This window comes from Garra rufa, chromosome 2 (genome assembly GCF_049309525.1).
Source record: "Garra rufa chromosome 2, GarRuf1.0, whole genome shotgun sequence".
NCBI lineage: Eukaryota > Metazoa > Chordata > Actinopteri > Cypriniformes > Cyprinidae > Garra > Garra rufa.
In genome coordinates this window covers 16,981,615-17,008,598 of record NC_133362.1, presented here as the reverse complement: position 1 = coordinate 17,008,598, position 26,984 = coordinate 16,981,615, and the positions used below count along the sequence as shown (strand labels likewise).

The 26,984-nt window shown below is 34.6% G+C and overlaps 1 protein-coding gene across 1 annotated transcript in view; it reads right to left on the bottom strand.

Moving 5' to 3' along the window:
- sptlc3 (serine palmitoyltransferase, long chain base subunit 3) overlaps positions 1 to 26,984 on the bottom strand; it is a 57,063-nt gene that overhangs the window by 8,137 nt on the left and 21,942 nt on the right. The window contains exons 2-6 of the mRNA XM_073834602.1: positions 18,178 to 18,302; positions 16,391 to 16,484; positions 13,541 to 13,646; positions 11,251 to 11,470; positions 7,015 to 7,141 (exon numbers count right to left, since the gene is read on the bottom strand). Coding sequence (XP_073690703.1) covers positions 7,015 to 7,141; positions 11,251 to 11,470; positions 13,541 to 13,646; positions 16,391 to 16,484; positions 18,178 to 18,302 — 672 coding nt within the window. The remainder of the gene's footprint in view (positions 1 to 7,014; positions 7,142 to 11,250; positions 11,471 to 13,540; positions 13,647 to 16,390; positions 16,485 to 18,177; positions 18,303 to 26,984) is intronic.

Here is a 26,984-nt window from a genome sequence, read left to right as displayed (position 1 = left end):
ACTGATCTTCATAGAAACACACAATGCAGACTATTTACTAAAACAGATAAATATAGGTAAATTTACTTGTGCATAACTTAATTAATATTCATAAGCGTCACCATTTTGTGACATCACAAGCGTGTCTGTACACCTGCCTCCCAACTGTCCACACAACCTGACAGCCGTGACTGATGATTTGATCATTCATTTATTTATTATAAACTGTTTGAATCGGATAGTAATTTGAAAATGCATTGAATTGTTGTCTACAGTAATTTATAGCACTCAGAGTCTGCGCCCACTCTGCGGTAGCATGAACGCCAAACAGGCCATGTCAGGCAAACCATAGAACAAATATGTCTACAAACTAGTCTTAAAAACAGCTGGCACAGAGATTAGCCCACTTCGTTCCAATTTTTTTGACTACACTATTTGCCTGCAAGTTTCATAGTTGTTCTACTTAAATATAGTTGAAAACACTGGGAAAAAGGCCAAGGAATTGCAACATAATGTAGTGGCATACAGCCATGCCACCAGCAGTTACAGCTCCTACAAAACACTCCTAGCAATACCTTAACTTTCCTTTTCCTAGACAAACTAGAATGTATACATTTCACCTTTTTTTGTAGATATAATCAAGAAGAGTTTATAAACAGCTATTAGTTCCCTTTAGGATATAGGCTGATTGTATGCGAAAGACTAGGAAAGGGGCCCAAAAGAGGAGACGGGAAATGACATCATCCGCTCTGCCGTTCAAATCCCAGGATCGGACTTTTAATAGCCCCTCATTAAGACCATTAAGTAGTTAAGTGAAACAGAGCAGACCCATTCATAAAATAATCCAAAAAACATAGTAACAAACAAAAACAGGAAGAAAACAACCAAATGATACAGTATTACAGACGCTATGTGTCTTCATGACATTTTTAGACTCATTTCTGTACTCTCTCTTTAAAACGCCTCATAATTTGTGTGAGTGAGTGTGTGTGGAGTCAGTCGATGTGAAAAACAGTACCAGCTGGTTTTGTTTTGTCAGGCTGAATGGTAGACAAATTTCATCCTTTGCCAAGACACTCTTGGCTTGTACATAGGATACAATGGATTTGGCACACAATTGGAGACTGGGGTAAACTGAGAAGCATGGACTCAGATGCGAACGGTACCATGCGGTAGCTTAGCGGTTACTAGTAATCTGAACTTTGGTGGTGCGAACCACAAAGAGATAATTCTAACAACTTAATGCGATCGGAGACACATCAGTAGCTCAATGAACATCAATGCCATTCACTCTCTGTCTTGTTCAGTTTATGTCTACCCTTCAATCTCTCCTGCATATTTAATTGTGTGAATCATGCCGTTCTGGGGGCCGGCCAGGTCCGCCTTCAGCTCTCGTTGGCACCAAGGCCAGAGTTTTTGGAAAACAACAGCATGTTTGCATATAATTATCTGTGAACCGATTGGCAGGTATTTCAAAAGGAGGTGGGCTGTAAAGCCAAGCACAAAAGACCTTATGTCAGCAGAACGAATACAACCGCTGTTAACATTCATTACATTAGGAACTCCTCAGTAGAAACACTGAACACTGGCAGATGCTAGAAACAGCAGGTGAAGCTCAAACCAAACAATTAGTCATGGACATGGTACAAGTTCAGATATGGCAGGTCTTCTGCAGCCTATTGTGTTGTATTCAGAGCAAGCTGGGGCAGCGTAAAGCAAACTCTCAGATCAGTGTGACTCACCCTCCACAGAGCTGCACATCACGCCAGTAATGACACCCATGGGCGGCTTGTCCAAGTATGATATAGACATCACGTTCAAACAGCCTAGAGAGATTCTCTTCGGACAAGTTTGGACTAGAACTACTTGTCGAACTGAAGCAGAGGAGTTTGAAACAGCTAGCTAGTTAATTAACTTTGCACTATATTTATTAGAGATCCACCGATTGCAATTTTCTTGGCCGATTCCGATTTTTCAGTAAGTGTGACCTGCCGATTCCGATTTTATTTTTTTAAGAACTGTAATGAAAGCATAGGCCTATACAGAAATATTTTCTTTAATTAAATTTATTTTATAATAAAATACATTTTTAAACATTATAGGATCTTCTTACAACAAAATAACTTTAATAACAACAAAATAAAGTGCTTTGTGCCTTCGAAAAAGGTATAAAATTAGTTCCTGTAACTAACATAGTATAGTTACACTAACAAAAATCTTGTCCTCAATGTATTTTTTTTATTTTATAATAAAAGAAATGTATAAACATTACAGCATCTTCTCATATTAAAATAACTTAAACAAAATAAAGTGCTCTGAGCCTTGAAAACATTAGAAATAAAATATAAGTAACGAAGCAGGCATACACAAATCTACTTTCCTTCAATTCATTTTATATGGATTTTTAAAAAAACATTAATTACAGGATCATCTCACAACAATAACTTTATTAACAAAACATGCACTGTGTCTTCAAACAGGTAGAAATAACAATGCTAGTACTAAATGCTATTACTTGAGCATCAATGGCAAATTTTCCTTGATAAAGAGAAGCATTTCTGCCTTGTCACCAGTTAATCCAGCGGTAACGTTACTACACTTCGTAACATTCATTCACATATTTGCGCTACGCCACCGCATACAGCGTCTTCACACACACATGATATTTACTAGAGAAGTGTAACATAAATGCATCTGTAAATAAATACAAATTAAATTCACGTTGCGCACGCTTCAATTACCTTCAAATGGAACATATACGCTCGCTTCGAACTATTAGTGTGTGAAGAGGCTGTATGCGGAGGCGCAGCGCAAATATGTGAATGAATGAAAGTGTAGTAAACGTCAACGGATTTCCCCTGCTCAGGGAGTAGGGAGCAATGAACACTGGGCAGGGACCATGTCAATCGGAACACAGTTCATTCATGGAGCTTACTTCTAACGAGCGGGTTATCTGAATCAGGTGTGTTACTTAAAGGTTGTATCAGCGATTTCTAGCCTGAAACATAAAGCGTCAAATTCAGCTGACCTTTCATCACGATCCGCTCGCTGCCTGCCCCATAAATTGTCTGTGAAAAAAAACGCGTCTCTCTGGTCAGCCTAGGGTCCGAGATAAACAAAAAAACAATCGGCACTACCAACCTTTCCACACATAAACAAACAGTGTTCCAACCAATCAGCGTCAGGGGTTTGGTGTTGTGGACTTTCCTACTGGTGCTGGGATGTGAGGGAGGCGGAGCGAAAGTTTGTTTATGTGTGGAAAGGTTGGTAGTGCCGATTGTTTTTTTTGGCATATCTCGGACCCTAGGCTGACCAGAGAGACGCGTTTTTTTCACAGACAATTTATGGGGCAGGCAGCGAGCGGATCGTGAAGAAAGGTCAGCTGAAATTGACACTTTATGTTTTAGGCTAGAAATCGCTGATACAACCTTTAACAGAGACATGCAAAATATGCAGAGCGGGGGCGCGATCTACCACATGTCCAGCCAAGCTAAACAAGCGCGTGCTTCGTGGTTGTTCCCTCACGTTGTATTTTGGCCTTATAAATGTTACAAACTGCGATCTTTGTGTCATCTTCACTCACACCAAAGACATGTTTACACGCGACTGTGAGTGCGCGCGCGTGGCTGTGACGTAATTGCATGCGCCGCTGCCAATAAAAGGATCGGCTAGGAATCTGCAAGAGTAGAAATTGACCGAAATTCACCGATCCGGGCCAATCATGCGAAAATCGGCCGATGCCGATCAATCGGTGCATCTCTAATATTTATGACTCAATTTGAATGAAAACATTTGACTTTGATTCCACAACTCCAACCCTTTTTATGCATATGTTTTAATGCATATTTACTTTTTATGCATAAAACTTTGCTTTAATTGGCCAGTTTAATTTTTCTACTGTTCACTTGCACTGCTGTTCAAAAGTTTAGGGTTAGTTAGATTTGTTTTTTGTCTTTTTTTTTAAAAGAAATTAAAAATACTTTTAATCAACAAGGATGCATTGAATTAAGTGACAGCAAAGGATTTTATAATGTTACAAGAGTTAGATTTCAAGTAAAATCTGTTGATAATATGAAATGTTGCTTGAGCAGTAAACATGCATATCAGAATTATTTTTGAAGGATCACGTGACACTGAAGACTGCTAAAAATTGAGCTGTGCCATCCCAATCAATTATACACACACACTGCCGTTTAAAAGTTTGGGATCAGTAAGACTTGTTTTTTTTGCTTTTTTTAAGAAGTCTCTTATGCTCATCAAGACCGCATTAATTTAAACAAAAATACAGAAAAACAGCAATATTGTGACATGTTATTACAATATAAAATGTTTCTATTTTAATATATTTTTTAAAATATATTTTATTCCTGTGATGCAAAGCTGATTTTTTTTTTATCAGAGATTACTGTAGTCTTAAGTGTCTCATGATCCTTCAGCGATCATTCTAATATGCTGATTTATTATTAGATTATCTATGTTGGCTACAGTTGTGCTGCCGAATATATTTTTGAAACCTGTTATACTTTTTTTTTAGGATTCTTTGATGAATAAAAAGTTAAAGAACAACATTTATTCAAAATAGAAATATTTTCAAACAATATAAGTCTTTGCTATGAGTTTTTTCCCCCATACATTTTAACACATCCTTATGAAAGCCCATTTCCGGCACTGAATAAAAAAAAAAAGGTTGTTAGGACTTCTCGCAATTCAGATTTTTTTTTCTCAGAATTGCAAGATATAAACTCGTAATTCTGAGAAATAAAGTCGCAATTGCTTGATATAAACTCGCAATTGCGAGTTATAAAGTCAGAATTCCAAGATATAAACTCGCAATTCTGTGAACATAGTCTTTTTTTACTCCTCAGAACTGGACTTTAACTAGCAATTGAGAGTTTATATCTCGCAGTTCTTAGAAATAAAGTCAGAATTGCAAGATGAAAAACTTATTCTAAGAAAAAAGGTCAGAATTTATATGAAGCAACTCAGAGAAAAAAAATGTAAACGCGAAATTGCGAGAAAAAAAGTCAGAAATGTGAGATGAGTCCCAATTACCTTTTTATTCAGTGGCGGAAATGGGCTTCTACACATCCTTGCTGAATTAAAGTATTAAATTTAACTAAAAAATAAAAAGAAAGAATACAAATTTACTGCCCCTAAACTTTTGAATGGTACTGTATATTATTAGAAAATATTTATATTTTAAATAAATTCTGTTCTTTTTAACTTTTTATTCATCAAAGAATTTTGAAAAAAGTATCACAGGTTGCAAAAAAAAAAAATTAAGCAGCACAACACTTTCTAGCACTGATAATAAATCAGCATATTAGAATGATTTCTGAAGGATCATGTGACACTGAAGACTGGAGTAATGATGCTGAAAATTCAGCTTTGATCACAGGAATAAATTAGGATGTAATGTATATTAAAATAGAAAAACTTTATTTTAAATTGTAATAATAGTTCACAATATTACTATATATTACTATACTTTTTTTCTGTATTTTTTGATCAAATAAATGCTTCTTTAAAAAAAACAGTAAAAATCTTACTGATCCCAAACTTTTGAACGGTAGTGTGTATTTATTAGTGGTGGGCCGTTATCGGCGTTAACGTGCTGCGTTAACGTGAGACTCGTATCGCGCGATAAAAAAAATATCGCCGTTAATCTATTCTCAAAGTTGGGTTGGGAGCTGGGTCTAAACTACGCAAGATATGATGACTTTCACCTTGATATTTTAGCGCGGATGACGTATATCTAGTTGAATTGCACTGTAGGGGGCGAGAACAAGTCTTCAACTTCTGTGAAATTACCACATCAAATGAGACGCGCAGACATGGATGCAGCTATGAAGCCGCTTCAGGGCAGGTGCGTGCGTTGCTAGACCCTTTTTACTGGGGCACGTGCCCCAGTGAAAATCTGCTGTGGCCCAGTAAAATCTCAAGTTTGAGTTATAATTTACTTTGATAATCCCGAAATAAAGACATTAAACTATATGCAACAACTGAATTGACGCTTCTAAAAGCAACGCAGTTTATTGGAAGACTATGCACGCAGATAGGCTATCCATACCCGCGCGCCTGTGTATTTTACGGGAACACGCACGTCGCACAGCCTTTTGCGCAGAAGTACTTGGTTACACAAGTTTGTATAGTTAATTGTGTTGTAAATGCAATTGTCAAGCAGTTTGTAATGCATTTTGGAAACAGGAGATGAGCGCCTGGTCTAATGCACCACCTGGCTTGAGAAACCCGTTCTCAAAGACTTACTTTTAGTCATTATTTGGGTAGCACACATATTCTGAATGCCTTCAGCAGAATTTAAATTAGCCATTTTAATCTAGATTAATCTAGATTAATTTCAAGATTTAATCTAGATTAATCTAGATTAAAAAAATTAATCTATGCCCACCACTAGTATTTATACAGTTATTCAAAATTGTAGTCATATTTTCACTTTATTGCACATAAAGCTCTCAAGACATTAAGAAAATCTTACCGACCCCAATTTTTTAACAGTAGTGTGCTGAACTTAACTTTGCCCTTCAGTGCAGTCTAAAACCGACCCTAACATGGTGTGAACTGCAGCGAAACTAAAATGAAACATGATGTATTCTCTAAAAACATAAATATATGGATTAAAGCATATCAAAAACAGAAGACAGCTTGGGAAACCCTTTTAACATCTGGTGCCGTTCTACTGACTCCTAATACCTTTTTAGGAAATTTGTGACCTTTCATTGACTAAAGGTCTGGAGGACTCTTTAAGCCAGTTCCATTGTTTTATTGAAATCTGTTTTCCATGAATTCTACGCTAGTAAAATACATTTTATATCATTATTAAATCCATGTGATTGTCTTCCCAATCTGGTTCTCCATATTTAAGGAGAAGTGTTGGTTAGTGTTTTCTGATATTAGAATGATTGACTGATTTGAAATCTGGGCCTCAACGTCTTCTGGCACATTCTTAAGAAAAGTTGTACAGTCCATTTTATGATTTTACGTGCTTCTATGTCTAAGCAGGGCTTTGTTACTAACCTTCTGTCGTGCCATCAACTCCCATGATGCATTTAATTGCCCTGATGATCTGTTCCACGACAGGTGGGGTCATGGCTGTAGCGTATACTGCACTGTGAGAGTGACTCCTCAAATAATCCACCAACTCCTGCAGAAAAACATAAAACGACCACCATTAAAGGAATACTTTCACAGTTTACTCAATTATGTCATTGAAGTTCTGAGCTAAAGATCTCACAGAAAAAAGGAAAAAGTACCAGGTTAAAAAAAAAATTGAAATGAAGAAATCTGGCCATCCAAGATGTTCATGTTTTTCATTCTTCAGTCGTAAAGAAATTGCTTTTTGAGGAAAACATTTTAGGATTTCTGTCCATACAATGGACTTCTAAGGTGCCCCCGAGTTTGAACTTCCAAAATGCAGTTTAAATGCAGCTTCAAAGGGCTCTAAACATTTCCAGTTAAGCAAGAAGGGTCTTACCTAGCAAAAATACTTTTTAAAACGTCAAAACATGTAGGACGATTTTAAAGTTGAAGAATAAAATGAGATGGGAGTTTTTCGACCTACTCTAACTGTCATGAACCAGAATACACAGAGTTGACGCAGAGCTAGACAAGATGAGCATTTGAGGTTAAAAGGTATATAAATTGACAATTTTTAAAAAAACTAACCAATCGTTTTGCTAGATAAGACCCCTCTTCCTTGGCTGGGATCGTTTAGAGCCCTTTGAAGCTGCATTTAAACTGCATTTTGGGAGTTCAAACTGGGGGGCACCATAGAAGTCCACTATATGGAGAGAAATCCTGAAATGTTTTCCTCAAAAAAAAAAAAAAAAAACATAATTTCTTTACGACTGAAGAAAGAAAGACGTGAACATCTTAGATGACAAGGGGGTGGTTAAAATATCTGTACATTTTTGTTCTGGAAGTGAACTTTTTCTTTAAAGTTATGGTTTGTAAGTTTGAGCTTTTGAACACTGAGCAGGTGATCCATGAGAAGTGTATTTGCACCCTGGATCAACATATTTAACCTTAGGTTTGTTCAAAAGAGAAAAACCTATTAAGTGATTTAATATGTTACTTAAAATGACTACAAGCAGAAGTAGTTGAACTGAAACACTGTGCTGTCTAAATGACACCACTAGAGGGAGTTGAAACCACACAGCACACACCTGGGACACTGCTCATCCTGTTATAAAGACAGCTGCGGTATTCATTGTCATTGTATAAAATCTGTTTGTTTTGTACTGCTAATACAGAAAGTTAATTTTGCAAACTGCTTGTATTGGCGTCCCTGAACTGATTATAAACAGCAGATCTGACAATAAGGCAAACAAACGCATATGGACACTAATAGAGGCTTTTCTGTACAAACTATTACAGCTGTCATTCAATAGAATGACACTTTGTGTATTACAAACAAGCAGTTTTGGAGATTGTGTCTGTCCCGCATCCATTAAAAGGCTTCTGAGCAGAAGCCGGGGCCAATAGTCAGCTCTTAATCTCTGTCCTCAGACATCTGCATCCACTGTGGAAGGGTGAGGGGAGGGGACGCACCTCGCGGTGCACACAGGCCTCTGCATCCAGATGTGTCCTCTACTTTGAGGATGGGGGCGAGAGGGTTTTTAGGGGAAAAATCTGCAAAGCAAACATCTGCTTCCACTTAGAGCGCAAGATTTGCAGTGCTTTAGGTCCTGGGAGCTTTGTGGAAACAGCATAAGATAAGTCAGTTAAGAGAACGTGTCCGAAAATCCACCCACATCTGTGGAGCGAGGGACTGGCTGGAGCCGTTTGCAGGCTCTCTTTGCGAACCTCCCACTGCGCCTGTGTACAGTGTCCTTATTGCTGCTGAGAGCATGTGTTTTACTCTGCTGCAATTGAGTACCTTTATAAAAAACATTAAACTTACAGGAAAGGAACACTATTTTTTTTTTGACAAGCTGTCAAGTATGACTAAAAAGGTCTACTGACTAGCAGCACCACTCATTTTTCAGCAGAAAAAAATGAAAAGAAAATTGTATATATTTTTTATGGTTGTAATAATAATCTATTTATATAAAATCATACACATATAGAAAATGAAACATCTATATTTGCTCTAATAAAATAAATAATCAACAAAATAAACAATCAGTAAGAGTTTGATATGGCTGATGTAAATATCTGAAGCAAAAACAGCTTTAAACTACTGATTTATTTTTATACATTATCGTTCAAAAGTTTAGTCAGTAAAATTTTTTTTAAATTAAATTAATACTTTTATTCAGCAAGGACACAATAAAATAATCAAAAGTAACAGTAAACTTAACAGTTTACTTAAATTTTTTTGTCCTTAAGATTTTTTTTTTAAATAAATTAATTTGAACTTCCTATTTCTCTTCTTAAAAAAAATGTATTCCATTTTCCAATTTCCACAAAAATATTAAGCAGCACAACTGTTTTTAATATTGATAGAAAAATAAAATAAAAAAATCCAAAAAAAGGTTTGAGCACCAATTCACCAAAAATATTACAATGATTTCTGAAGGACCATGTAACACTGAGGACTTGAGTGATGGTTGCTGAGAATTTTACAAAAAAATTGTTACAGAAGATTTTTATTTCAAATAAATTATTTTGGACTTTCTATTTCTATTCTTCTATTCTTAAAAATGTATACCATTTTCCAGTTTCCACAAACATTTTAAGCAGCACAACCGTTTTCAGTATTGATGATAAATATAAAATAAAATAAAATAAAATAAAATAAAATAACTGTTTTTGAGCACCAATTCACAAAAAATATTACAATGATTTCTGAAGGATCATGTGACGCTAAATACTTGAGTAATGGTTGCTGATGATTTTACAAAAATTGTTACTTTTTTAATTAAATTATTTTGAACTTTCTATTTCTATTCTTCTATTTAATGTATTTCCACAAAAATATTAAGCAGCAAAACTGTTTTCAGTATTGATAATATTACAATGATTTTTGAAGGATCATGTGACACTGAAGACTTGAGTAAGGGTTGCTGAAAATTTTACAAATATTGTTACAGAAGATTTTTATTTCAAATAAATTATTTTGAACTTTCTATTTCTATTCTTCTATTCTTAAAAATGTATACCTTTTTCCAATTTCCACAAACATATTAAGCAGCACAACTGTTTTTAATATTGATGATAAATATGAAATAAAATAAAATAACTGTTTTTGAGCACCAATTCACAAAAAATATTACAATGTTTTTTTAAGGATCATGTGACACTGAAGACTTGAGTAATGGTTGCTGATAATTATTATTTTTTTATTTCAAATAAATTATTTTGAACTTTCTATTACTATTCTTAAAAATGTATACATTTTTCCAGTTTCCACAAAAATATTAAGCAGCACAACTGTTTTTAATATTGATAAAATAAAATATCTGTTTTGAGCACCAGTTCACAAAAAATATTGCAATGATTTCTGAAGGATCATGTGACACTGAAGACTTGAGTAATGGTTGCTGATAATTTTACAAAAGATGTACCAGAAGATTATTTCTAATAAATAACTTTCTATTTCTATTCTTCTGTTCTTAAAAATGTATTCTATTTTCCACAAAAATATTAAGCAGCACAACGGTTTAAATGTAGCCTTTGTAAGCGTAAGTAACTTCTTTCAAAAATCATACAGACCCCTAACTTTTAAAAGGTACTGTAGTATACATTACAGATAAATACTGTGTTTGGAAGCAACCTGTGAAAACCTGCAATTTTGATTTGTCCCATAAAATAGAGTTGGCAATCTGCCAACAGTCTCACCTTATTAAATTCTCAATATTACACAACACATGTATGTGGTCTCTTTCTGTCTCTCTCTCTCCGTCTCGCTCTCTCTGTTCTCCAAAGAATTTGTAATTCAAAAAACCTGCTGTCTTTTTCATTTTCAGTCTTTTATAATCAACTGCCATGTCCGTGATGTGGTTATGAAGTGAAGTGGTCTTTTTTAATGGAGTAATAAGATGAGAGAGGCGGTGTGACAGGAGCGTGAGTGACATTTGGGGAACACATGTAGTTTCACATCATGAAACAAGACCATGTGTGTGAGTTTGAAAGAAAAGGGAAGAGCAAATGGTGCACAGGCTGAGAAAAGGTGACGCAAGTCATTTCTGTACCGCGAGCGTCACCAAACGACAAATAGCAGCTCAACGAGCCAAATTTCTGTAAAACCTTGGCCTGATTTCTGCCTCAGGAAATGCATTGTTAAAAGACCTCTGACAGTAAGGTGCCTACCTTTTTCCCAGCGATGTACCCGCCAGCAGCCCCGAAGCTCTTGGTGAAGGTTCCCATCAGAACGTCCACTTCTTTGGGGTCCACCCCAAAATGTTCTACAACCCCCCGACCTGTGGGCCCCACGGCCCCGATGCTGTGGGCCTCGTCGAGGTACAGATAAGCCTTGTATTTCTTCTTTAGTGCTAAGATCTCTGGCAAACGGACTAGAGAGCCTTCCATACTGACAGAAATAAAGACAAAGACATTTCAGTTAGAAGGTGTTAGAAATGAGATTATGGACCCAGAATGTAAACACAAGGCAAATATGTGCGTATAAATATTTTTAATGATTATAATCATTTAATAAATTGTATTACTATTGTATATAATATTAAGTATGTGACCCTGGACCACAAAACCAGTCATAAGGGTTAACTTTTTGAAGATTGATGTCATCTGAAAGTTGAATAAATAAGCTTTTCATTGATGCATGGTTTGGACAATATTTGGCTGAGATACAACTATTTGAAAATCTGGAATCTGAGGATAAAACAAAAAAAAAAGAAATAATAAAAATAAAAATAGCATTTAAAGTTGTCCAAATGAAGTTCTTAGCAATGCATTTACAAATCAAAAATTATTTTACAATATTTCGATATATTTACGGTAGAAAATTTACAAAATACTTTCATGGAACATGATCTTTACTTAATTAAAAAATGATCATTTTGACCCATACAATGTATTGTTGACTATTGCTAAGAAAAAATATCCGTGCTACTTAAGACTGTTTTTGTGTTGCAGGGTCACATATTATATAATTAAATAATATAATAAATATTAAATATACATAATTGTGTAAAAAAAAAAAAAAAGTGTATGTATGTATATGTATACACACACACACACACACACACACACACACACACACACACACACACACACATACACACTAACAAATTTATAATACTAAAATTTAATATAATTTTTACAAAATATAATTTAAACAAAATGTTTTTTAAAACGCAAATTTAAACAAGAATTTAAACATAAAATGTCTCAAACTACTTAGCAGATATCATTAAGATGTCCTGGGAAATGGTGGCAATTAGGCATTGTAAATAGTTTTATGTGGCTACCTGTACAGTGGTTGCAAGTTAGTGAATCATTCATAACCTTCTATAATCATGCCTGAAATTCATATAAAGGTTATGAACCTTCAGTGTTCACTTCAAAGCACACTGAGCACAGATTTATGCAATAAATGACCTTAGAAAAAGGGTTATCGATGCTCACAAGGTTGGAACGGGTCACACAACCGTGACTGAAGACTTTGACCTCAATAAACAATCAGACAGGCAGTGTTCAAATGGGTGACATCACAGTTCAGGTGTGATCATTTTGTTGGTGCTATCAAATCTAATTGCTTTAGTTGTTTTCCAGCAATGATAGTAAATGTAGTTTGTATTGTTTAATTGACTTTCTGCTGCGTTGTAAAGAACTTCAACTATACTTTTGAAGGAAAAAAGGTCCTGTATATAAGCTATAAGTGTTTTTATTCATTTGCTTAATTAGATCCTCTTTCATTTGAAGAAAGAATAGTTCACCCAAAAATTTAAATTCTGTCATTATGTCATTCCAAACCTGTAAGACCTACATTCATCTTTGGAACTCAAATTAAGATATTTTTTTATGAAATCCGAGAGCTTTAACCCTGCATAGACTGCAATGCAACTGATGTTAAAGGCCCAGCAAGGTAGTAAGGACATCATTAAAATAGTCCATGTAACATTAGTGGTTCAACCTTGATGTTATGAAGTTAGGAAAATACTTTTTGTGCGCAAATAAAACAAAAATAACAACTTCATTCGCCCTTTTCTTCTTTTTCGAGTCAGTCTTTGTCAAGCTTTCATGTATACATCATGGTACTCTTGTGAACGCATGTCGAAGACTGACATGGAAGATAAGAAATGGTTGAATTAAGTTATTTTTGTTTTCTTTGTGCACAAAAAGTATATTCTCGTTGCTTCCTAACATTATGGTTAAAACACTGATGTCAAATGGACTATTTTAACAACGTCCTTACTACCTTTCTGGGTCTTGAATGTATCAGTTGCGTTGCTGTCTATGCAGGGTCAGCAACATTTTGGATGTCATCAAAAATATCTTTATTCATGTTCTGAAGATGAGCAAAGGTCTTATGGGTTTGGAACGACATGAGGGTAGCTGATTAATGACGGCATTTTCATTTTATTTCTATCCCTTTAAAGCTGAAGCGAATAGAACTGTAAATATTCTCAAATGTTCTAACCTGTAAATGCCCTCCACCATGATGAGGATCTTCTTCCAGACTCGATGGGTACGAGGTTGACCTGAGCAAATTGCCTCCTTGAGCATCTTTTCTAGACTCTGCATGTCTGTAACCAAACACAAAACAGGCACATTAGGACACAATCGGGTGTTAAAATAAATACACATTGTCAGTTAGTGTTTTTGTCTCTAACCAAACAAAAACCCACTTATTTGTAGGTCTTCCTAAAGGAAAATAAAAAAGATACACTCTCATTTGGTTCAATGGAAGCATCTTTAGGAATATACAAACCCAAAATTATTTAGAGACCAGATATAATTTTTTTTACTAGTGGGTTCAGGACACTATAGTTCATTTATGTAAGTGAGGATAGCAAAATAAAGTAAACTGTGACATGGTATACCTAAAAATTCCTCATACAGTGGACTAACGGTAAAATTGATCAAAATTTGGGACCAAAAATTGTTCAGACACTTTGACCTGACCATGTTTTGCTTAAGTGTTTTTTCCTTTAATGACTAATGTGACCTTTTTACAACACAGACTGAACAAAATGAAGCATTGCTTGGTAATTGGTCAACAAAGTATTGCTAGTTAGTATTGATAATATGTAAATCTTGTCATACTAACAGTTGTCTGAATTTTTGGTTGTTTGTATTCCATTACATGCCTTTCTATCAAAGTTAACTGACATTATCAAGATCTGAGCTCTTGTCATATTTTATTACTATTTTCTAAATTATAGAATAAACTGTGATAATGTGAGAAATGTTGAAGGTGTCTGAATAAATTCATGGTGTCTGACTGTATATGGCTGTAATACACTGTAAAAAGATTTCACCAGTTTCAACTTAAAAACTTAAGTTCAGCAGCTGCCTTAAAATTTTAAGTTGAATCAACTTAAAACTACAAGTAATTTCAACTCACGACAATAAAATTAGTTAAAATGACTTTTACTTTTAAGTTGATTTAACTTAAAATGTTAAGGCAGCTGCTGAACTTAAGTTTTTAAGTTGAAACTGGTGACAACTTTTTACAGTGTATTACATCACTAAGCTAAATTATAACAACCCAACATGTTTTTAGATGCTTCTTCTATATGTGGCCAACAAGTTTTGTTCTTGGATACACATAACAGTGTTTCTCAATCCTCCTTTTGTAGAGACGTTCCAGCAAGCACATCTCATCAGCTCAGTAGAGGCTGCATGAATTGAAAGACCTGAATTGAATGTGTCAGATTACAGAAACACAATCTTGCAGTGTTGCCAGACCTTGCTAGAAAAAGAAAGAACATGGTCTGGTAAAATAAACCCAAAATAAATGACCCACCAACAAAATAAGCCTAAATAGTTTTTGTGCATCTAGGAGTGTGAGGGTTTTTACGGATCAAGGAGAACTGCTTGAATTCAATGATCTGATTTATTACAGCTTTAACTTGCATGAAACAATCATTAACCAAGGCTAAATTACATCGTACTGCAAAGAAGCATTTCCAATAATTGTATCCTAGAGAAAGGGCTGGGCAAGCCAGAAACAACTAAAGAAATGAAAATTACAGTGATTAATAGTGATAAGTAAAACTGAGCTAACATAACACTGGAATATTCAACAACGCTATTATTGGTAGGCCATATTTTATTGTGTAAGCCCAAATGGATTCGTAAATACAGCCAAAAACCAACAACTCACTAGCCTGAAGTCGCTTACAATGAATAACCAGACAAGGCACCACTACAAACTGGCCAACAGATGGCAGAGTTGAACTGCAAAATTAGATTTTGAAAGCTGACGCAAGTTTGATTCCGGTCCGTGTTGCACTCTGATCCCATTTCAACTCTTATACCCTATTAACTTACTGCCGTCTCTACTGTCTCTATGAATAAAAAGTGACAAAAAGCCCAAAGAAAAAAAGTGTTCCATATAGTCTCTCATTAAAGTGGCCTCATTTCAAACAGGTGGACGTATTTAGGCCAGTGAAGGCCAATGTGGACGCGGCCTGCTTTCACTATCCATGCAGTCCTGAAATACTACACTCACCTAACCAAATCCGCCAAAGGTTTCATGCCAAGAATAACTATACAAAAAACAATGACAAGCAGACTGTATGTGGACATAAATGCCAAACACAAATGCTTGCTGAACAGGTTGGATTATCTATCATGTAATGAAGAACTTTTGACTCATTGATGCATTTGATTTTCTTCAACGTAAATGTTTATCATTAAACTCATCACATCCACTTATGCTACATCATGCACCTGCATCTTGATGAAATCAGAATCTCTGCACGAGTTTCCGAAGTTTAACTTAATGCATTGCAGCATTCTTTTTTATTTTCTGAGGAAGCTGAACATGGCATTAGTTCGCACCATAATTAAACATACCTAAACCAGCTAATCAAGTTTTTTTTGTAGAATTTAAACAAGGCAGCCAAGAGCGATGGCTAGACTCCTCTTTCACTTTAACCAAGAGCATTTTCAGGTCAGACAGTGGCACATGGAGGCTTCCGGGTTTGCCGTAAGGATACACAACCAAATATTACATGGTGCTGTCAGACTACATTGAAGCTTTTGTTGTTAATGCATCATGTATTCTCATCCATCCTCTGGAGAAAGATGCACAGTAGTTTTCCAGTAGCTACACAAGAATTCCATTAACCACTGTGGATTCCCTAAAGCACAGCTTTTGTAAAACCCAAATATGCTTTGCTGCAGTCTAATGCTTAAATTTAGTTTGCTAACCATCACAAACTGTGAAGACGATGACCTCAGCATTTACAAATGTTGGACCTTGAGCAGTTGCGTGGATAGCTGAACACCGTATTTCAGAACGTTTTGAATATGTACTCACTGTTGTGTTTGAAGACTCTAATGGTTGCCCCCGACAACCTGGCTCCCAGGATGAGGGATGTGTGATTTAGCTCATCGCTCAGAATCAGGCAACCCTGGAAACAGACATTGTTACTGCACGGCTCTGAACAAAGTATGAAGCAGGAATCCATCAATAACATGATGTGTGGAATAATGTTGTGCGGGAATATCACAAAAAATATCACAAACAAGGGAAAATTTCTCGAAATTGAGATGTATACATCATCTGAAAGCTGAATAAGCTTTCCACTGATGTATGGTTTGTTAGGATAAGACAATATTTGGCCGAGATACAACTATTTGAAAATCTGAGGGTACAAAAAAATCTAAATATCGAGAATCGCCAAAAAAAGATGTCCAAATGTAGTTTTTAACAAGCATATTACTAATCAAAAATTACAATTTGAGATATTTATGGTAGAAAATGTACAAAATATCTTCATAGAACATGATCTTTACTTAATATCCTAATGATTTTTGGTATAAAAAAAAAAAATCTATAATTTTGACCCAGACAATGTATTTTTGGCTATTGCTACAAATACACTCGTGCTACTTAAGACTCATTTTGTGGTCCAGGGTCACAAATAGTTCATGTGACTCATTAAGTGGTTCAACCTTAATTTTATGATGCTACGAAAATACTTTTTGTGCACAAAGAAAACAAAATGAGTGACTTTGAGGTTTTGAATTGTTGAATTAAGTTACTAACTTTCTGGGCCTTGAACGTTGTAGTTGCGTTGCTGTCTATTTTTTTACTGTAAATATATCAAAACTTAATTTTTGTTCAGTAATATGCATTGCTAAGAACTTAATTTGGACAATTCTAAAGGCGATTTTGTCAAATTTGGATTTTTTTGCACCCTCAGACTCTACATTTTTAAAGAGTTGTATCTTGGAAATATTGTCCTATCCTAACCATACATCAATCGAAAGCTTATTTATTCAGCTTTCAGATAATGTATAAATCTTAATTTTGATCAATTTACCTATATGACTGGTTTTGTGGTCCATGGTCACATTTTATTGATGTCCTTGCTAACTTTCTGGGGCTTGAACATGGTAGTTGTGTTGCAAAAACATCTTCGTTTGTGTTCCGAAGATGAACGAATGTCTTACAGGTTGGGAATGACATGAAATTTCCATTTTTGGCTGAACTATTCCTTTAACATTTGGATCTTCTGATGTGAACTGGATGATGATGTCTCAATAGCTGCAGAGATGGCCTAATTCAACAATTGTTGCCATCATCTTCACTTCACCTTGAGAGGCCTTGAACTGACACCTCCTCCAGAAGGCACAAGTTGTTGGGCCCATTACATCATGAAGACTTTGCTTGAAGAAAATCATCCCTGCTCAATGCAATTCAACTAGTTGCACTAGTTTCTGGCACCTCAGGACATTCCCCAAGCCTTCTGGATCTCATCCAGATCCTGAGGTCTTCTAATCTGAGCTGGTTATGACCGACCACATCATTGGGCTCAGGATAAACAAACCCTAATGAGACACCCTAAATAAACACTGTCAGTTCTAACTGTGCTTGCTTATCTGATTGAGCATTATTTTTAACAAGCGTTTGTTTAGTGTGCTGGTTCATTGGCTTATTCCGTGGTGCGTGAAAACCTGTTTATAGTAGCAATTAAATATCAGCCACTTGGAGATAATAGATTAATACCACACTTGTGAGCTCACTTCAACTGAGTGATTTAAGATGGACGTAAAAAAAATAAGGAGGCACCATTGAATATTATTTTTTTAAACGCTGACCTTGCCGACTAGCGCTGGAATGTTCATGGAATTGGTGGCGAAACCCATTCCAAATGCCATGGCTGACTCCACCCCCAAGAACTCCGCCACAAGTTGCTCCAGTTTCTCATGGATGCTTAAGTTGCCTATAAAAAGATTAAAAAATGTATTATTAAGCTGTTACCTTGACTTCATACTTAATGACTTTATAAGAGTGTCCCTGTTGACTTTCGGCTCTTCTCATTACATAAGAAATAGAAGCAGGAAATGTCACAGGTCTGAAGCTGTGTTGCCTACATGAGCACCAGAGCTTAACATGTCAGGAACACATGTGCTGACTGCTTTCTTCAGGAAAAAAGCGATTTGTAAAAAGTGAGAGACTGAATCCACCCTTGAGATTGTCAAGACCTTGAGGAGGATTTTGAATAAAATCCAAGGCCACTACTCTCCACATCCACAATAGAGACCCTTTAGGATAGTGAACAATCGTAACGTTCTGACAAAAAGATCAACAGTAGCCCTCTCTGCTCTCATTTATTTTACTTGCATTACATGGATATTAAAATGGCTTAGCTTAATGGTATGAGGGCCACAGAAGGAAAAAAAATGGCTCACACTACTGTTGACAGAAAGCACAGAAATACACTTTAGGAATTCATTATACCACAGTCTTTTCCAGTCAGATTAGGTGTTCTAACAGCTTTGGAGGAAATTAGATTTTTCTGCATGTCTGCTTTAGCTTTGACTAATTTTAGAGGCTCAGACAAGGTCAGCGTGAAGGAAACAAATGAGATCTGTCAGAACATTTGAGGTGAAAGGTTATCACTCAGTAGGTGCCTTTGGAGACTAAAGACATAACTGCACACGTGAAATACTGTCATAATATTGGTACATAAATGCCAAGAAGACAAAAACAAACAGGCCATCTGATACAGTGAGATAAAATGTGACCCAATGTGCCTTACAGGTTAAACATAGATTGAGAAATTGGCTGTAGATATGTGCCATAAATCTCTAAAGTGTTTTATATTACTACTGTAAAATGATTACCTTTTGAAGACTCAAATAAAGGCCCTAAAATCAGAAGTTATCACAAGAATTCTGAATTTAGAAATTGACTCACTTTAAAAGGAGAATTCACCCAAAAAATAAATTGTCATCTTTAAGACTATCTTTTTTTGCAGAACACAAGTTTTTTTTTTTTTTTAATTCTGGTAGATGTTCTCAAAATATATTCTTTTAAGTTCCACAGAAGAAAGTAAGTCATACAGTTTTGGAAAGACATGATGATGAGTAAATGAGGGTGATGCTTTGTTTTTGATTTTTGTCATTTTTGGGTGAACTGTTTGGATACACAACTATTAAAAATGGTTCAACATTTATTAACGCTCTAGAAGGAAACAATGCATTAAAGGATAACTGTTGCCAAAATGCAACCTGGGCTGTTTTTTTTACTGTAAACGAGACAAACTTGTATCTAAAAGCATAATTACGACAAACGAGCCGTTTTTGAGATTGACCATGTGTTGTGGTCAGTGGCCGGTGAATGGGAGTACTAGGGGCATACATTTGAGCGCATCAAAATCGATATTTTTACAACACTAAGAAGGCTCGACACACCATGACACTTTGCTCGAAGTATCGCCTGGGTCTCTACACATGAACTCGAGCATTGAGAACATTGTTTGTGTACACACAGTTTACTAAAAAGAAAGTTTTTGAACAACTCACTTACACTGTTTGGGTTTCCGCTCGCAGCCATCTTGCCAGTCAAAAGGTGTCGATCTCCGAATGCGAATGAATGGACTCCATAGGACGAAATATTAGGCTTATATGAGGCTCTCTTTACAACTAGAAGTTTAATATTGTTTTTCACTTGCGACAAAACAACGAATTAGCCGTGCATTCATATGGAAATATGCTTTAGGAGCTATCCATCCTCGCACTCGGAGATCGACACCACTTGACTGGCAAGACGGCCGCGAGCGGAAACTCAAACAGTGAAAGCGAGTTGTTCAAAACCTTTCTTTTTAGTAAACTGTGTGTACACAAACAATGTTCTCAATGCTCGAGTTCATGTGTAGAGACCCAGGCGATACTTCGAGCAAAGTGTCATGGTGTGTCGAGCCTTCTTAGTGTTGTAAAAATATCGATTTTGATGCGCTCAAATGTATGCCCCTAGTACTCCCATTCACCGGCCACTGACCACAAAACGAAATCACGGTCAATCTCAAAAACGGCTCGTTTGTCGTAATTATGCTTTTAGATATAAGTTTTTCTCGTTTACAGTAAAAAAAAAAAAAAAAACAGCCCAGGTTGCAGGTTGCAGTTATCCTTTAAGAGCCAGGGGTGAAAACTTTTGAACAGGATGAAGATGTCAAAATTGTTCTTATTTTGTTGAAATATATATATTTTCCCATTTATTACTGCCCTTCGGAAGCAACAGAAGATACTTGCATGTTTCCCGGAAGACAAATTAGATACAATTTACTTTGATCTTTAAATTCACCCGGGGGTGAAAACTTTTTGAATTTGAAGATCAGGGTAAATTGAACTTATTTTGTCTTCTGGAAATCATGTAAGTAGATTCTGTATAAAATGGAAAAAAAAAAAAAGATATTTAGGCAAAATAAGAAAAATGTACACGGATCCAATCTGTTCAAAGGTTTACCCCCCCCCCCCTTCCTTCTGGAGCATCAGTGAATGTTTGAACCTTTTTTAGTAGTAGTGTTTGAGTCCCTCAGTGTGAAAAGTTGTCCCCAATGTGAAAAGATGGATCTCAAAATCACACAATCACTGCTGGAAAGGATTCAAATACACAAAATTGCTGAAAAACCAAAGAATTTATGGGACCTGAAGGATTTTTCTGACAAACAGCGGGCGGTTTAACTGTTCAAGACAAACAAGGGACTCATGAACAACCATCACAAAACAAAAAAACGTGGTAGATCATCCAGGTAACCACACATCGTAATAAGAACCAGGGGTTTCCAAACTTTTAAAGGGGGTTATTTTAATAATTTCAGCTATTTTTTGTCTTGTGTGGACTATATGTAAACATGTTTTATGTAAAATATCTTACTCAGGACAGTACTAAATAAAAATGACATGCATTTTGTATGATCTCTCCTTATTTTATTAAAATGATTTACATTTGGGGTACACATGGGGTTCCTAAACTTTGACATGCCACTGTATTTGTAGCCATGTTAACTTGCTTGCTTAGCCATGGTACTTATGTGGGCATCATTTCCTAATCCCATGAACCTCTCTTACCCATCAAAGTGGCAAAAAGACCACAATCTTAAACGTTTAACAGCTTTAAGCAAAAAATTCTGGCTAAAGATATATTTCCCACTAAATAAGATAGCAGTCAAGAGTGGATGTACAACACCCAGTGCTAGTCTGTGAGAAAACACCTCTCCTTTTATATGATTCCTATAGAGAGCTTTGTACTCTAAAACACCATTGATTACTTCAGACCTCCGATCATTCCCTCTCACAGCGGCAGCTGAAGCGTGATGTGTTTGATTAAACCTGAATCAGGGCCGGGCGGCTACACTGCACTTCAATGTGCTAACTGAGAAGCTCTCTCTACAGAGGAAACCCATAAGGGTCTTGACTTCTAACCAGGGTATTGTAGTAGTCTAATGAAGTGAGAAATGAGAGCGAGACCCATGAAGAGCTCACTCACCTGGGAGTGTATACACAAGCAGAAACTGCCTATAAAACAGCAAGTTCTCAAAGTGTCTTAACCTAATTAAATTTAAATGAATGGGAATAGCTTTGAAAACAGTAATGACAAGTTAAATGTACATTCAGAGTTAAATATAAATTGACCACAGATTACCACAGAAAACTGTTTACAGTAATACTTGCATTAAAAGTGGGACAAAGCACTGCGTCAGAATAAACACCAAAATACAGTTGCAATCAAAATGATTCAACCCCCCAGAGACTGCAGTACTTTACAAATAAAAGCTTGTCTGAAGTTTCAGGACTTTATAAAAATTGCATCTACAACAGTGTACTGGCATATTAAAAGTGACAATGTCAATATATAATGTAATGTGTTTGAGTTCTAGGATTTTTTTAGTAACACGGCTGTCACAATTATTCAACATTGGCGTTTTAAGTCATTTATTTTTGTGGTAGGGAACAAAATTCTCCTAAAACACAATTAAGCCTTTAGAAACTATTAAAAAAACTGAATCAGCTTGAGATGTTACACATCTATACATTTATCCCATGCATGTGCTGAAGTTGAGTAGCAAATATGGTAAAGTCAACAGAGCTTTCACAAAAGCTATAGAGAAGAAATAGTTTTATTGTATTAGAAAGTCAAAGGCTACGTGAAGATTTCTAAGACACTAAAAGCCTTATTCCTTAGTTTAAAGTGTGTTGTACCAGAAAACCTTTGAGGGTGTTCAACCAAAAATGCACAATTTCATAAAATGTTTGATCAGAGCAACTGAGAAAAACCTGCAATGTACAGCCAAAGACTTGCGAGATGACCCGATGAAAGGAGGAAAAATATTTCATTCCAGAGTAGAAGATGAACATAAGACAAGCATGGCACAAGATGTTGGTGCATCTTGGCGAATACCATTCTTGATCAAGAAGAACAAAAAGGTCAGCTTGAATATGCTAAAATTTATTTGGATAGACCTGTGGAGTTCTGGAAGAATGTTTTATGGAGTGATGTGCCCAAACTAGAACTTTTTGGACGTATAGATCAGCGGATTGTCTGGTGCAAAAAAGGGAAAACTAATGAGCAGAAGAACACTATCTCCATGGTCAAACATGGAGGTGGGCTGATCCAATTATGGGGTTGTTTTACTGTAGCATGAAGTGGAAAACATGACTGTATGAAGGAAACCATGGATTTTTTGAAGTATCAGGCCATTTTGACAAGAATTGTGATGCCTTTGGGGCAAAGACCGAAGATGATGATCAATGGACTTTCCAAAGTGCCAAAGTAAACAAACAAATCTACTTCTGCTTGGTTCAGGGATCAGTCACAGAATGTTCTTGAGTGGCCTGTTCAGTCTCCAGATTTAATTCTCATTGAAAATATTTGGTTGAATTTGAAGAAAGCAGTGGCAAAGTGAAAACCAAAGATTATCCGTGATCTAAAAGCTTTTTCAGGGGAGGAATGGTCCAAGATTGCAGTAGAGAGGTGATCAATGTTTCTAAACACTTTCAAACAGTGTTTATTGGTGGTTTTAAATAATAAAAGATTCTGCACCAAATTTTACTTTTGGGGGTTGAATAATTTTGAACATGAACGTTTAGAGCCAATTGATTTTTTTTTTCATTATTTATCAATTTATGTTCTCAGAATTACTCAAATGTGTATTAAAATACTTTATCTAATAGTGTCCTAATGCCTTTGTAGATTTGTTTTTAGAAAAACAAATTATCTGGAACAAAATGTCTTGCATGTCAAGGGGGTTGAATAATTTCGATTGCAACTGTACATACATGTAAATACTAACATACTCTTGATTTAATTTATTAGATTTTATGGAAATTGTGTAGAATATCAACACATGAAGCTTTCAGGAGGCTCTTATTGCACTATAACATAGACCTTTTTACATCAACATACCAATAATATAATAAAATAGCTTATTAAATCTGTCTGTGTAAAGTCATAAGGGCCATTCTACAGAATTTGTGCAAACTGCTGTCCCACAACCAAAAAACACAATTAAAAAGCATTTAAGTATTCAAATCTTAGATGTTTACTAAAATCCTTCTAATATCTATTGAAACCCACAATAATATTTAAAATATTAGTAAGCTTAATATATTTAAAAGATAATTTATTGGGTACTTTCAAAAGGGAGGTGGCTGTCCCGAACCCTAACACCTGAATTTCAACTAATGAAAATTATATTTAAGTATTTTTTTTTCCATTGTTGTTTTTAAAAGTATCTTTTTGATTCTTTTAAAAACTGAAGTTAAAAAATATATATATTTATTTAAAATTTTTCATGTAACTACCGAAACATTGTATGTTTTAGTCCATTGGCTGAGGCTGATTTTAAAGATTTATGATCAGGAAATATTCCTGTGTCCCTCTCTTTGTTTCTTTCAGCTACAAAATTTAAGTAGATGGGTCCCATCATTTTGACCTAAATGTGTTCAAAAGTCTGAAAAATCTGTATGTAACTTTAAGGAACATCACTACCAAACACTTTTTTTCTGCAATTAAGCACACTTTTTTGGCAGTTTGACGGAAACATGGGTCGTTTTGTCAAAAATAAAGTATACTGAATTATCAACTAAGATGTATTTTTTTGGTTACGAATCCTTAACTTTGAAATTAGTATGATCAACTTGTTGCCTTTTACAAAACAAAATTAGTTGAAATTGCAACAAATCTCTGAATTACAACTGAAATATTGTTAAAAAATGTAATGGTTAATGAGTTACCTCATTAAAAATAGCAAAAAAAATATTAAGATTTCGATTACATCTTAATTGTAAATAAGTCAATAGAACCCTTCTAATTAAATTATTATTACTGTTTCGGTGGTGACGAATTTGGGGAGAGGACAAATATTCCAAAACTTTCTGAAAATACAATACAAGAATTAACTGCACAATTCTTAGAAATGTGTACTTTGGATGGTATACAATTCACATAAATATAATTTTTTGGAAAAGACATTGTTTTCAAAACGTTCACTTTGGACCAATTCTGTAAAATGGCAATGAACAATTTTTTAACTCCTGTTATGCAAAATTAGTGAACAATTTAAACTAGTAAACGGGCTTATTCACCTTGCAGCTTTTCATATGAAACCATTAACATCACATTTCAAGCTTTATATTTTTGTTTTTTAAGCCCTTCATAGACTCCCACTGCAAAAACAATGCATTTTTTAAAGTTTAAATATCACCAATAAGACACAAACCCAAAAAAATTTGAATGTAGCTCAAAGATCCTGGTTTACAAGCCACTTAAGAACCCTCTAGAGGAAGACAACTTGCGTCTCAGAGGAAACTAATGTAGTAAACAACATTTGCCACCCACTGGTTGTACAGTCATCATGGTGAAACATTTAGCCCTTGATACAATAATTGTGACACTTAAAAGGCCCATTATGTTGTTGAGTCCTCCATACTTGAGTGCCACATGCTTCAGTTATACTAGTGTTTGACAATGTTAAACCTATAAACTCTTTGTACATTTTAAATCGTCCAAGGTGACTGAAAACACACACACATTGTAATAAAATGTAAAGACACTCCTACAGCAGAATTTCTGTAAATGATTGATGCTTCACTCTTAAAACCTGTCACCGAAAACAAACACGGACTTTATTGATCTTGCAGTGAGAACAAAAATGTGCTGTCAACTCTGACCACAATGTTATAGTTAAAAACTATTACCCAACATCACATGTGTTTTCTGTAAAATAGTAAGCTAATGTAACCTCTACATCTCCAATTAGTAAAGCAAGATTCATTCATATGTTTTTATTTGATTAAAAAAATATAGTTATTTATACTAATTTATCTTTTAGACTAAAGAATAAGCATTTTTTAATGTAACATTTTACATATTTGTGACCCTGGATGAAAAAAAGTCTTAAGTAGCACAGTTATATTTGTAGCAATAGCCAAAAATACATTGTATGAGTCAAATTGATCATTTTTTCTTTATGACAAAAATCATTAGGATATTAGTAAAGATCATGTTCCATGAAGATATTTTATAAATTTCCTACCATAAATATATCAAAACGTAATTTTTGATTAGTAATATGCATTGCTAAGAACTTCATTTGGACAACTTTTTTATTCTTCTTTTTTTGATTCTTTTAAAAATTGAAAAATAAATATAAATTGATGTAAATTAAAAAAAAAAAAAAAAAAAAAATTATATATATATATATATATATATATATATATATATTTATTTATTTATTTATTTATTTTATATTTTCTTTGTAAATTAGGAAACTTTATGTAAAAAATGTGTCCCACATTTTTCATGTCACTACCGAACTTCATTTGGACAACTTTAAAGGCCATCTGCTCAATATTTATTCCAGATTCCAGATTCCAGATTTTCAAATATTTGTATCTTGGCCAAATATTTTCCTATCCCAACAAACCATAAATTGAAAGAGTTCTCTGTATAAATGTCAATTTAAAAACATAGATCCTTATGACTTTATGGTTTTATGGTCCAGTGTCACATTTTGCAAAAAAAAAAAAAAAATGTTTTAAAATAAATATAAAATTATATATCATTTTATATTTATTTTAAAACATTTTTTGAATAAAATAAAAATGACAAAAAATGTAAATTATTTATTTTATTGAAAAAAATGTGTTTTAAAATAAATATAAAATTTTATGTGTGTGTGTGTATATGTATATATATATATATATATATATATATATATATATATATATATATATATATATATATATATATATATATATTTTTTTTTTTTAATTAATTTAAAAAACAATTATTATTAATTTAATTTTAATTTATTTTAAAACATTTCTTTCAATAAAATAAATCATTTAATTTTTTTTTTACATTTTTGTCTTTTGGAGTTCTACAAAATGATTTAAAAATGCCCATTTCTAATATGCACATACATACACAGGCGTCTAATTAGAAACTGCATTTAAGTCGTGGGGTTAGTTGTTATTGCACGTTTTACAAGGGCCTGCAGAAATATATCCGAAAGTAACGACAACCTCTGAGAGATGCAATAAATAAATGAATCCCTCAAATGAATAATGAATGTTACGAAAAAGACTTTACACACAAACACTCCCATGCCTCATGATCA